Raw genomic sequence first — 13,418 nt, 5'->3', positions numbered from 1 at the left:
AAAGTTATTCTCAGTACAATCATCCCCATTTAAATCATAAAGTTTGAAAAAATAGATTTAAAATCATTTGTAAGGCCACTGAGACAGCATGCTGTTGTTGCACATAAAATATTAATGTTTAGAACAGTGCAAATACAAACACCATTAGAATCTCATAGTTCAGCATCACATACCATGGTATGGGTTCAAATGAGAGCCCATTTCTCTCCAAAACAGTGCCAGTTTTAGCGTTTTGCAATAAAGAAATAAGAATAACTAAACTTGATAATTTATGTTACAATTTTAACATAAATGCACATTGTTCTAGAAGGATGGTATCATGCCATACCTTTTAACATTTACTCGAATTGTTATGCTGATAATACAATTTGTAAGGAAAAATGCATTAAATAGCGAAGTATTCCCGGGGAAACGTTTTCAAAGGAAAACACACACACGTCTCTTTGCTGAGCCGCGGCGGTCTCGGTGAATCAGCAGCATCCACAACTGAATGGAACAAAAAGTGTTGAACTTGAAAATTGTTTATGCGCAAGTGCACTTGCTAATTGAAGGCTGATTGTATAAATTATTTTTTTTTTTTTAAACGTTTATTAATGAGCTGCAGTTTTATTACATCACGCGCTGGCACAGATGCAGTATATTAACGCCACGGGTCATCAATAAGGTGCAGATTGGTCCTCAATTTGTGTTTCCAACACACTTTTTCACAGCGCGCATCACGCGCTCAAACTCATCAAAAGTCAACAAGTTCAACAAGCAACAACGACTAAGTGACCGCTGCAGAATGCACGCGAGAGAGAGACGAGGTAGATTGCTCGTCTCATAAGTGAGTGAAAATTTACCGAACGTAGCACTTGCGGGAGTTAACAGTTAACCTCACACCAAATTTCAGGCCGTGTAGATAGGCAAGCATAGCCTATATACAAATCATTTAGTAAGCAGAAATCCGAAATTTACCTTAACATATTAAATTAGAGGAAGATGCGACAGAATTGATGCTTGAAGAATGCGCTTCCAGCAGCCATGATAAACAGTTGGCGGTTAAAGTTTTCTATGGACAATTTGATTTGACGAAAGTCACGAGACCTAGCCTATTACTATCTATCCAATCACGTTGATGGATAAAAATACAATTAAAATAAGCATGTAACGACCACAAACGGAGGAAAATAGCGGTGTAAAAGTACCGATACATCACTTAAAATGTACTCAAGTAAAAGTACACAACTTTTAAACTACTCAAAAAAGTACAATTACTGATAAAAACTATTTAATTACTGTAACGTGAGTATTTGTAATTCGTTACTTCACACCCCTGGTTATAAGCAGGTAAAAATATCATATGCACACACATACAATGAGCTCATTTAGCCCAGCACACAGCATTGTTTTAGATGTTCGGTAAATTCGCTGTCCAGTCAGATTGTGACCATATCGTTAGGTTGAGTGTTAAAAATGACAGTGTGAATGCTAAGCGAGTTTAGGACTAAATGTATCATTTTCTTTTTTGGTCTGGACCAAAAGAACCAGGAGAACTGGACTATGAGTGTAAACCCCCCCTTTGTTTTAGGTATTTTACTACTTTACTTTTTTTTATTTCAGTTAGTTGCCAAGGCAGTGTTTCTAATTTTTTCAACTAAAATGTATATCTTGTTTTATTTCAGCTTGATTTTAATTAATAAAAACAGTTTTTAATTTTTGTTTTGTTTTAGTTAACAACAACACTTTCTCTATATTTGGCATGATTTACGTGATGTTCATATGATGCCCATTTTGCTGTCTCTCTGTAAATGGGAGGAATAATCTAACATCCTCTCTTCTTTAACATCACTGAAGACAGATCTATAGCAGAAATGTGCTAGCCAAGATGATGTCTGTGGAAGCAGTGACAGAAGCGGTATTCCTGACACCTCCTGAATGAATATCCCTCACAGGAAAATTATATTCTCTCCCTCACACTGTTCCGAATTTGCTGCACCTGGTAGAATCTGAAAATATCTCACCTTCGGATCCTGGTGCAGAATAGCAATGCTCATACAACTTTTACTATGAAAACATTTACAAATATTTATAATGGAATTTGGCTATATTCACTGCATATTTTGTGATAATATTCACAGGTACTTTTATTGGTCAGTGGTAAACCCTACAATTAAATCCTACTAATTGTATGTTTCCAAAGTCATAAATTAATAACTGCAAATATTTATATGAAGTGAACAATTCTCACTGCCACATCAGTCCATGTTTTGTAGCAAAAGCAGTATAATTGGGTTTAGGAGCTTTCCTATGCCATGTGACAGATGTGTCCTTTGAGCATGTTGCTGTCTCATATCACTGGAACAAGGTTAGAATTCATTCCTAACCCTGTCCTCCCTCCCCCTGCAGTACATCCATCAGAACAACATGATGAAGCCCCATTTAGCCCCAACATGTGACTGAATACAGTCTCCTCTGACATTTAGCTCAAACTTGAGGTTTAACTTGGAAAACCTTGTTGGGTTATGAACGTATATGCTGTGAGTTTGCCATTATGTTAAATTTGCTTTGAACACCCAGCTTTGAACGCCCCATGTTTGACTGACTGGAGCATTAGGAGGCTGATAGTGCCTAAATAATGTTTTAATGGCTTTGGGGAACACTGCTGCTCAGGGGGAAAGGGAATCCCAGAGGCTCCAGCAAGCTCTAGAGGCTCACCATCAAGAGACTGTTGTATGAAGTGCTGCATAGACAAGTACACATAAAAAAAAAAAAACTACAGCCATATTGTGTCAGAGGCAGGGTCCATTCTAGTGCCAGTTCTAGGAATGTTAGAATATGATAAACTCTTTAAAAAAACACTGAAATATTATCAGTGAGCAGTCGTTTTTAAAAAGTAAAGCTGTTGATTTTACTGGAGCTAAAAATAAAAGGTTCCACTAACACTTCTGAGAAAATTTGACCTGGCATGGAAGCTGAAAAACAGAAGACTGCAGAGAAATGTTTAGCTTTCTACTGCTTTACAATGATGCTGGATTGCATAGGTGGTGTTAAGAGGAAATTATACATTTAATTAATGCACATGCACATGCTTAACATGCATTACATGGATTTGGGCTGTTGGGCCATGACACACTACTGTAGAAGGAAATGCTTTATTGTCCCATAGATTTATTGTCTTTATTGTCCCAATAAAGTCTCTTATAAGTAACTGGTGGCTTTGAGCAATTTCATTACAATCAGAAAAACACATTTGCATTTGTCAGAGTAACGGATAATAAAGGTCCTTCACAGTCACACCCAGGGATAAATGTGAGGTGAGGTAAGCTTAGTTATTTATAGATAGAAGTTTTCACTGTAAGGGTGCCCTTGTACACATTCATATAGTCTAAATATAGATCTCCATTTGCAGAGAACAGTACTGAGAATATAATAGAGAAACTTACTATACACGGATATCATGCTTGTCTAGTTCACTCACTCACATGATATCAAGGGAAGCATCCATGTAGATAAGCCTTAAAGGGACAGTTCACCCAAAAAATATGTCATCATTTACTCAATTACAATCATTTAAATTATGGAATGGATGGAATTGTCCTTTTAAATGTCTATATGATCTTAGTAGGCTCCAGTATCTGAAATTAACAATATTTAATGATTGATTCCATTATCCACGATTGGTCGGATGGAGTTCGACACTGATTGTGGCAACCAAAATTCTTGAAAAAAAATACATTTCTGTAGAAACAAGTCTCATTCGCATAGACTGTGTATTTTAAATAATTTATTTCAAAATCAACAGTATTGGGATGTGATGTTTGAGTGATGCATATATATATATATACTGTAACTTGTTGGTTATGCTTAATAATACTCCCCTAAATGTAAAAGAGAGCTTGTACAAGACCCAAAGTTTGTTTCATTCCACAGAGATTTGACATGTAAAGCTATGTTTGTTGAAGAAAACTATGTATTAGGGAGATGCATTTTGCATAATTTTGTTTGGCAATTGCAAAAGGCTATTAACAGCATGAGAGTGCTCGCCTATGAAAGAAGCTAAAACGTGCGAAAGTAGGGTCAAGATCAATATGTTATTTCTGTGTCTTTGGTGTCATCTGAACCTACATTGGGAGACAGGCACTAATTTAAATTCGTGCAGGAGCCTGGTGATGCTACCATTAATTCCTGATAAGAAAGAACCATTGTACTGCTTTCCTTAATCTTTGACTGATGCTTCTACGCGATCAATATCCTTTCTTTCTCTATTTCCCTTTTTCTTTGCTTTTTTTTTTTCTTGAAGATTGATCGTTCAGAGTTGTGAGCTGTTTACGCTCACTCCTCATGGCTCATTATTGTCACAATTAGGACTAAGTCTTCTAGGACTAAGGTGGGGGGCTGACATTAAAATCCACTGACCCCCCCCTAACGTTCTCATTTAGTCCGGCATGTTCAGCGAAGCAGCCTTTGACCAAAACTTATTGTGGTCAAGGGGTAAGAAAGCGTCTCAAACAAGTGGATTAAGTGAGAGAGCGAGCGAGGGGGTGCGAGTGTATACGTACGCATGTGTGTGTGTGTGTGTGTGTGTGAGAGAGAGAGCAGGAGACAGAGAGATAAAGCGAGAGGACAGAGAGCGTGGGGGGTGTTTGAGTTGCCGCTGCTTGTGCCGGTGAAAAAGAAATAATCACAGTGTTGCTTCCTCATGAATTATTAAGAAGCCCCCTCAGTCTCTTTTAGCTTGAGTCAAAATGCTGCATTTTCATCTGTGGCTATAAAGCAAAGAGGAGATTTGTTGTGTATTTTAGTTGTTGTTGTTTTGTTTCCCTCAGTGTATCACAGCTGGTAAGCAGGACTCGTATGCTTGCCGAACAAGTGCTCAGATGAGCAGTCCGAGTGCAGCACCAGGAGCATCAGCACAGAGAGACAGAAGCAGTTCCCTGCACTGCACACGACAGCAGCAGCCGCTCTCACTCTCGCTCTGCATGCCTTTTTTCCCTTATTTTCTTTCTGGAGTTGAGATCTTGTTTCTCAGAGCAACGGGACATAGTGGATACTGGAGCTCCAAGCTGTTATCCAAGCATCCCAAACGCAGACCTGGCTGCCCACATGCCGATCGAATTTGTTTGCAAAATCAAATTTGCAGAGGAGGATGAGAAGCAGAAAGGCAACCAGGATGGGGACAAGGAGAGCCTGATCGAAGAGAGCTGCAGCCCCCCAGCCAAGGACCTGGCCGGCTTTGCCAGTGCCTGCTCGCTCCATGGGATTAACCACATCTTTGTGTCGGGCCGGCTGGGTGTCAGACAGACCCTCTGGGCTCTCGCATTCCTGGTGTCCCTGGCTCTCTTTCTATACCAGGCGGCAAAGTGTGCCATCTCCTACCTGGAGCATCCTCACGTCACGGCACTGAACGAGGAGGCCACCCCGGAGATGGTGTTCCCCGCCGTGACCATCTGCAACATCAACCGTTTCCGCTTTTCCGCTCTTACCGATGCCGACATCTACCACCTGGCCAACCTGACCGGCTTGCCCCCCAAAAACAAGGACGGCCACAAGCCCACCGATTTGGAGTATCCGGCACCGGATATGCAGGACATCTTCAACCGGACGGGTCACCAGCTGGAAGAGATGCTGAAGAGCTGCAACTTCAGTGGGCAGAACTGCTCGGCCGAAGACTTTACAGTGGTAAGCTCGAGGAAAGTTTCTGATATCGACTTGCAAACTTTTGCTTCAAAAAGTTAACTTTAGAGAAAACGTAAATGGCAAAAACCACTTTGGGCTATTTATTATTAGAATCAAGAACATGGTGGAGGTGTAAAGAGCAATAAATGTCCAAAATCCTGTATCAATTGCTGGAATAGTGAGTTTATTTGCACTTTAGAAGCAAATGTTCTGTTTTCAGATGAAACTGAGGAGTCTGCAGGTGTTGCAAATAAATTCAATTTATTATTACAAGAGAAACAGTTTCTGTCCGCGGTGAGGTGGATAGATATGCTTTCTTCTCTGGTTTCCCCTGTAGTGACTATTCATTTGGACATAGTCTTTGTAAATAGGGCACAGACCTGGCTCGCTACCCTCATTATGTTCACAGGAGAGGTCCTGTTTCTCTGTAGTCGGGATTTCTTAAAATGTACCGACAACAGCAGGGAATTCAGCTGTTATCCTCAAGGGAGAAGAGCAGGGTGCATTTTTATATTTACTTTTCAGTTGTTTGATTCTGCCATCAGTTTCAGCCACTGAAAGAGTGCATGGCAACAATACTGCTTTGTAAAAACTCTCATTCACTTTTTACACCACCTATGCCAAGAGTGAAGTTTTCTCAGTGTTGTATTTCAATCCTGTCACTGTTGGAATTAAATATTTAGAGTCTGAAATGATACATGATTTTTGCATTAGCTAAATTGGTTAAAACAAATAAAACAAATTCCATAAGCCAACCAAGTCCACTCCGGAAGGTCTTATATGTGTCCATCATGCCATATGTATTGATGTTATGTATACTGGTGGATGAATGAATATTGCTTTGGTAATGGCAAGGAACATTTTTCAAGTCTTAATAGGATGTGTTGGACATACACACCTTCCCGAGATGGATATGATAACATGGAGTGACCCTTTGATGTGTTGTCGAGTTTTAGTTTTCTGTTCTACTCAAGGTCTCTCTGTAGATACATATGTTGAATCCTAAGTACCATTCATGTGATACAAGAAATTAGAAGTGACGGCTGAGACTCTCTCGGCTTCTCTCTTCCACTGCTACTTTCTTTCACCCCTTCTGTACAGTCTCTCTCCCTGTTGGCCACGGCAGGAAAAATGCCACACTTCTGCAGAAAGATAAAAGCAAAGCTGAGAAGAGAAAAGCGGTAAAAGTTGTGACAGGCAAATGTGAAGTCTTGTCCTCACAGTTGTTTGTGCTTGCTGTTTGTTGAAGAATTCAAAGATGAATTCAAGAGGCACCAGTTGTCTGCATCAGATATTAAAAGACAATTTACTTACCCCCATGTCGTTCCAAACCTGTGTGACTTACTTTCTTCTATGGAACCCTGTTGGAGAAATTCTGAAAAATGTGTTTCAGTGTAACAACATTGAATTGGGACTGGAGCTTTCAAGCTTCAAAAAGAATGCAAAATCACCATAAAAGTATGACTTGTGAGTCTTCAGGAGCCACAGAATTGGTGTTTGTGACAAACGAACAAACCAAAATTTCAAGTTGTTTTTTAATTAAATTAATCTACCCTTGGTCTCTTTTACATGGAGAGAAGTAACAATGTCTGATTCATGAACAAATCATTCTTTTGAGGGATGTCTTTACATTGAATCAGCTGATATGGTCTGAGTGATTCCTTCACAAACCAGGTAAGATTTGGTTCTGTTTCATTAGCAGTGGTTAACCGCTTTTGGAGGGAAGTCTTATCACTGAATCTTAAACTTAAAGGAATAGTTCACCCACAAATTAAAATTTGCTGTTAATTTACTACTCACCCTCAGGCCATCCAAGATGTAGTTTTTCTTCAGTAGAACAGTAAAGAAACATATCCATTCGTTGCTAAGCACAAATGCTTAATTTATGGTCTTTGATTTATGCTGATGTTAATAAAAATATCATTTCCAGTTTGCCTCATAGATGTAAATGCATTATGTATCCGCATTCAATTTAATGTAGCATTTTGTCTCACTTGTGGATATAACAATTTCCTCTTCCTAGAAAGCTTATTGCAACAGACATGCACATGTATTTAAAATTGTATGTACAGCAGTCGAGAGTGTTCATAAAATTATGTAAAATGAGTAGGTCTTTGAATTACTGACAATGTCAGAGGTTAAAAAGGTACTTATCATATTTCAAGGTAGGGCTGAACAATTAAAAGATTAATTGTATTTTCACCATCATCACGATTTCCACGTCTTTCGATTAATTAAGCATAATCGTCTGCCATATTGGCCCACTGGTAATTTATGCTGAAAATCTTTTTTTTTCTCTCTCTATGTATTGACATTTTCAGTTAGCTTGCATTGGTAACAAGCCTCCACATGCTTGGGGTCGCCAGATGTCAAGAGTTTAAATCCCCAAAAATAAAGCTTTTCACTTAAATAGATATATTTTCTACACGGCACTAAAAAAACACGGATGATCTGACAACTCGGTTGGAGTTTTCAATTGCAATATTGTGAAAGTGTAGTACAGCATCATTTGTGAAAATGCAATCTTGTGAAAGTATTGTTAACATGACCGTTTGCTCTATTTGCTGCGAATAAATCTTCAAGCAAACCTTCTCAGTGAAACTATCAAACTATCATAAATCCAAACATGAATCTCGATGATACTGTTTGCAATTATGGTTGCTGAAACTTACGCAACCTCTGTGCTTCAATGGGGTTTTTTTTTGTTTTGTTTTTAATAGAAAAACATTCATTTGGAATTAATATAGGAATATTAGGAATATTCACTCTTTTAGCTTTTGTGAAAAGCTTCTATTACCAGTTTTCATAATGTAGAGAGTGTGCTCATGTACTAAATATAATAAATCAGGAAACTAGATGAGGTCAGATAAATCCTGTACATTGATTAACGTTCTTTTGATTTGTGCTTACATGAAGGTACAGTTATTCTGATTAAATGTAAAAAGAAATTTGTCAAATGACAACAGTTGTGATTATCAGTTTAACCATTATTGTGCTGCCGCATTTCAAGGAGTCTAGATCAGTTTTGACCACACTGTTTGAACCAAATGTCCCAGTAAGCACAGTAAAAGTACGAAATAATGTCTTAATAAAATTATAAAAATGCAAAAATAAACATTTCTGTGAAAGTTAGGTTTAAGGTTAAGGGATAGAAATATATTATTAGTTTGGTGTAAAAAAAAAAAAAAACAATAGAAGCCATTGGAAAGTCCTTATTATAATAGAAAATAATTTTGTATATCTGTACTGTATGTGTGTGTGTGATTTGCAGCATTGTTTGCTTTCTGTTCCCCTCGACATGGGGTATAATTAAAATACTCAGCTGTTATTGACTCATGATAATTGCTCACAATAGATATCATAATAAGATGTTTAAACATAATTGAATATAAATTAATAGCTGTGCTTCAATTTTCCTTTCCACCTAACTGTCAGCTCTTGCTGGTGAAGGGGATTGTGAGTGGTTTAGCTCTTTGGTTCTTTTTGCCTGCTCCACTCTGTGTTTGCTCTTTCAGCGTGTCTGCTGATGCACGGAGACGCAATTGCATGTGAGAGGCATAGCTGTAAACATACTTATCCTCAAGCCATTCCTGCTTTTAGAGGACATGGGGACTATCGTGAGTGTTTATGTTTGTGCGAAGGAGACAAGGACAGACGGAGAGAACACACATACACACACAACCAATCACAGTGGGGCTATTCGAATCCCCGGCAAATAGATCAGCGCTCTTTATGCTAAACACATCAGCAGCAGCATTTCATAAGACAACCCACACCTGAGACTGATCGTTGTATTATGAATGCAGAGGCGGCGTTTCACTCGCAGGGATTTTTTTCTCCCCGTTACCATTCCTCTCATCATCCTCCGATTTAGCCAGCCGACTACATCCGAAAAGTCTACAGCTCAAGGGATAGCTTTAAACTTGGCGGGAATAAAAAGCAGGGCCCTAATGTTCGGAGTCTGTAAACTCCCTCCAGAGTCCACAGAGACATTAGTTCCCACTTACATTTGTCTCTTTCTGACAAGCTGTCCGGCGAGCTGTTGGAACGAGTGTATGCGAGCGAGCGCGCGTACGTGCTTCATCATATACTGATAGACTTGGAGGAGAAGATTGATAGTAACCCCTAACTTCGGCTGTTTGCTTCACCCTCCCTCCTAAATCAATATATTCTTCTGTCAGATTACTTCCCGGGCCCTAGCCCGGCATGACTAATTATCTTGTTCCTCTGGTTTTGGCGGGAAGTCTGCTTTGTGTTTGATAATGAGGAGAAACCCAGCCGTATGGATACGTTTGCACTTTTGCATTGAGCTAAATGCAAGCTTACCAATAAAATAAGCTAATGCAGAAAGATGGATATACTCTTTGGCACGCTCTTTACATATGCCGCAAGAAATTCTGTTCAAGCTTATTTTTCATTCAGAACTTCCTCTTCCCGTGGCTTAGAGGCAATAAGAAGGTGATAAGCCCTGAAGAGGAGCACAGTGCTCGTCTGTCTTTAGTATCTGACTGGATTTTAATCAGGGTGCACAACGATATTATGCAGCCAGTTTCTGAGCCACACGTCAAATATATCATCACAAATCAAAGCTGTTGCTAGGCCCCTTCTACAAGAGGTTCAGATCCCTGTCTTTCATCTCAGCCTCTCTAAAAGTCTAAATGTCAGCATCCTTTAAATAATTAGTTATTTTATTATATAATTATAATATGGTTCAATTTAGTATATACAGTATATATATATATATATATGTATATATTTTTTCTTTTCTTTTCTTTTTCTTCTTCAATTCAATTGATTGATGTGATACTAAAGGCTAGTAATGGCTCCTGAAAATTCAGCTTTACCATCGTAGGAATAAACTACATTTTAAAATATATTCAGATACAAACCAGTTATTTTAAATTGTAATAATATATCACAGTATTACTGATCTACTGTATTTTTTTATCAAATAAAAGAGACTTCCTTTAAAAACATTACAAAAAGTCTTGCTGACCCCAAACTTTTGACATGTAATGTGTGTAGAAATTAATATTAATGAAGAAAAAATAAATGGTGTAAAAGTATCGTTCATTCAGTATTCATACCTAATGCATTAACTAACTAATGTAAACTAATTTAAACTAAGTGTAAAGTGCTACCAAAATTTTCATTACTTCCTACTTCAAAAAAATCATTTTACTTCCAAATGTGTTGCCATTACTTATCATAAATTTCACAAATATAATGATTATGTATCACAAATTTTACTTCCAAATACACTGCCATTACTGATTTATATCAAAACTGAGATGGTTTTATTTATTTTTGTTAATATTGTTGTATTGTTGTACCGTCATGCTCAGGAAGGGGCTTGAATCTCCCTAAGACTAAAATCCAAAAATCAAACTAAAGACAAATGCATGTTAAAAGTTCCTTGTTAAAAAATGCCTTGTGAACGGGCTAGTCCGGGTAATGGATGTGCGTTTTTCCTCTGTCTTCGCTGCCACGGTTTAATTACTGTGTGAAAAAGCAGCATATGCTTAAATATCAAATGAACCACACAAGTGAAAATCTTTGTTCTGCTTAGTGCATGGAAATGTCAGTTTGGAGAGGATAAGGCAACATTAAAGTGGAAAATTAAAGAACATAAATGTCAATCAGTGTATTCTGGTCTGCGGTCTAGCAGAGCATGAAGGGCTGGCATGTTTGCTTGGTTGGACGATTACCCTGTGCTCTGAATTATGTCGAATGTCACACACTTGGCACTGCCTTTTGCTGATCTTTGGGATTTGTTTGTACACTTGCACGCATTATGAAGCAGAGTGTACTGTTTCGTAAAATTTGTGATGATACCCAGAACTCCTTGTGCAGACGGTTACAATACAAATATAAAATTTAGCATCAGTGAAAGTGAAAAAAGTAAGTGAAATAATTGCTGCTGTTACACTGTGGCCTTCTTCATTATAATGAAAGTAAATAAAATTGTCAAACTGCTGTAAAACTGAGCACACAATCAACTGTTTATCACAAATCACCACATAGTCTGTATACAATGAATCCAAATATTGCACAATGCTTGTGCAGTGCTTGCACAATAAATCTAAACCTTCCTATTCAAACAAAGAGCGAATATGTTCATCTGTATTTTAAGCAACCCGTTTGCTTTAATCCTTCCCGCTGGAGACGAATGCAGAATGCTTCCCCCCCCCACCTCTCTCTCTCAGCACAGATAGCAGAGCTGAAGGCACTTGAACACTTGAACACAAGCTTCCAGAGGGGAGTGGCATATTGTTTTTCTTCTGAGAGCAGCAGTGAAATGGATATACTTTGTGGATTAATACTTTTAGTTCATTTGCATTCATTTCATTCTTTATGGACTTTTATTGGTCCATTGGTAGAATTGTTTCTATCTGATATTTGATGGGGCTTATGAACATTTTCCAGGGCCCTTAGCTTGTGTGGGTATTGTAAATTTAGCTTCATCCAGATCACTGAAAATAATCTCCAATAACGCTCAAGTAATTTTATTCAGTATGTTTATTTGTTAGAACTAATAAGCGGCATTGTATGTGGTAAATGATAATGAAAATGGTCCTGTGTGACTGTAATTATCTGGCAACAAGCGAGTCTTAACGAGGAGCTCAGAATGGGCCACTTTGGACAACTAACTATCTATAAAGGCCCTAGGCACATGTAAACACGCACAAAATGATTCCTTCCCACGAATAAAGAGACTCAACCGTTTGAATACAACAAATTGTACATAGACTATATGTGTACAAACCTCCCTATGTGTTTCCCTCCCAGTAGACAATGACGTTCACAGCGAGGTACGCAGTGCATCAGCCAGTCATTCATCTCAAGGTTTCACCGATGTTGACAAACCACTCGACCTTCAGATGCATGGAAATGTCATATAATTCATCAAGCTCTGCTTGATTCGCCACCCCTCATTTTCCCATCCAAGTACATTTCGGTTATGAAGTGTCCTGAAGAACACATTAGACCAGAGGTCAGGAACCTATGGCTCGCGAGCCACCTGGCTCTTTGACAAAAATAATGTGGCTCGCCAGATCTCTCACCCTTTGCTAACAAATGATCTATTACACAAATTAGACATCACTAGAGATCAGCAATTCCTTTGTTGTAGAGCCTACATAAGCTCTACATATAGATGTAAAATAATAATACATTTTCTGTACCGGCCAAAGTGCGTGTTCAGTGCGCGTTCAGAGCTGTTCGCGAGAGTCACGAGCAAACCATTGACGTTTCTATGGTAACGTACAGCTCCAGCACTCAGATTCGTAGCTTTGTGGTAATAGCGAAAATAAAGATTTTTTGAACAGCAGAAAAAGTGTAAAAGTATGTAAAAAAAAAAATAAAAGTGGCAGGACTGAAACATATATGTTGTTTTATACTTTGAAACATTTCGCCGGTTACATTCGCTTTTTCCGCGCAGCTTTCTGCGGGTGGGACTGTTAGCGTTATTAATAAAGGAACGTGAATGAATGAATGAGACCGTAAAGAGTGGGACATTCTTGATATTAAAAAATGTATTCACATAAATACGGTCGGCACCGTGCATTATTTTTCACTCACTCAGTCTCTTACACACACACACACACAGGCGCGCGCAGAGAGAGAGAGAGAGAGAGAGAACTCTGAAGAGAATTCAAACCTCTCAGGTTGTAAATCAACCTCACAGTAAAAGCCCTGCACAATTTTTGACGATTTGTTGCATATTTGTGTATTTTAGTTTCCATGGTCCTAATAAAGTT

The 13,418-nt window shown here is 38.4% G+C and overlaps 1 protein-coding gene across 1 annotated transcript in view; it reads left to right on the top strand.

The window, feature by feature from the left end:
• The first annotated feature begins 4,779 nt into the window (after positions 1–4,779).
• LOC107560474 (acid-sensing ion channel 4) overlaps positions 4,780–13,418 on the top strand; it is a 66,135-nt gene continuing 57,496 nt past the window's right edge. The window contains exon 1 of the mRNA XM_016244659.1: positions 4,780–5,661. Coding sequence (XP_016100145.1) covers positions 5,086–5,661 — 576 coding nt within the window. The 5' untranslated portion in view covers positions 4,780–5,085. The remainder of the gene's footprint in view (positions 5,662–13,418) is intronic.

The sequence above is a fragment of the Sinocyclocheilus grahami genome, unplaced genomic scaffold (genome assembly GCF_001515645.1).
Source record: "Sinocyclocheilus grahami isolate Dianchi unplaced genomic scaffold, SAMN03320097.WGS_v1.1 scaffold729.1, whole genome shotgun sequence".
NCBI lineage: Eukaryota > Metazoa > Chordata > Actinopteri > Cypriniformes > Cyprinidae > Sinocyclocheilus > Sinocyclocheilus grahami.
Note: the sequence above shows the minus strand (reverse complement) of the source record. Positions and strands in the feature narration are given on the sequence as shown.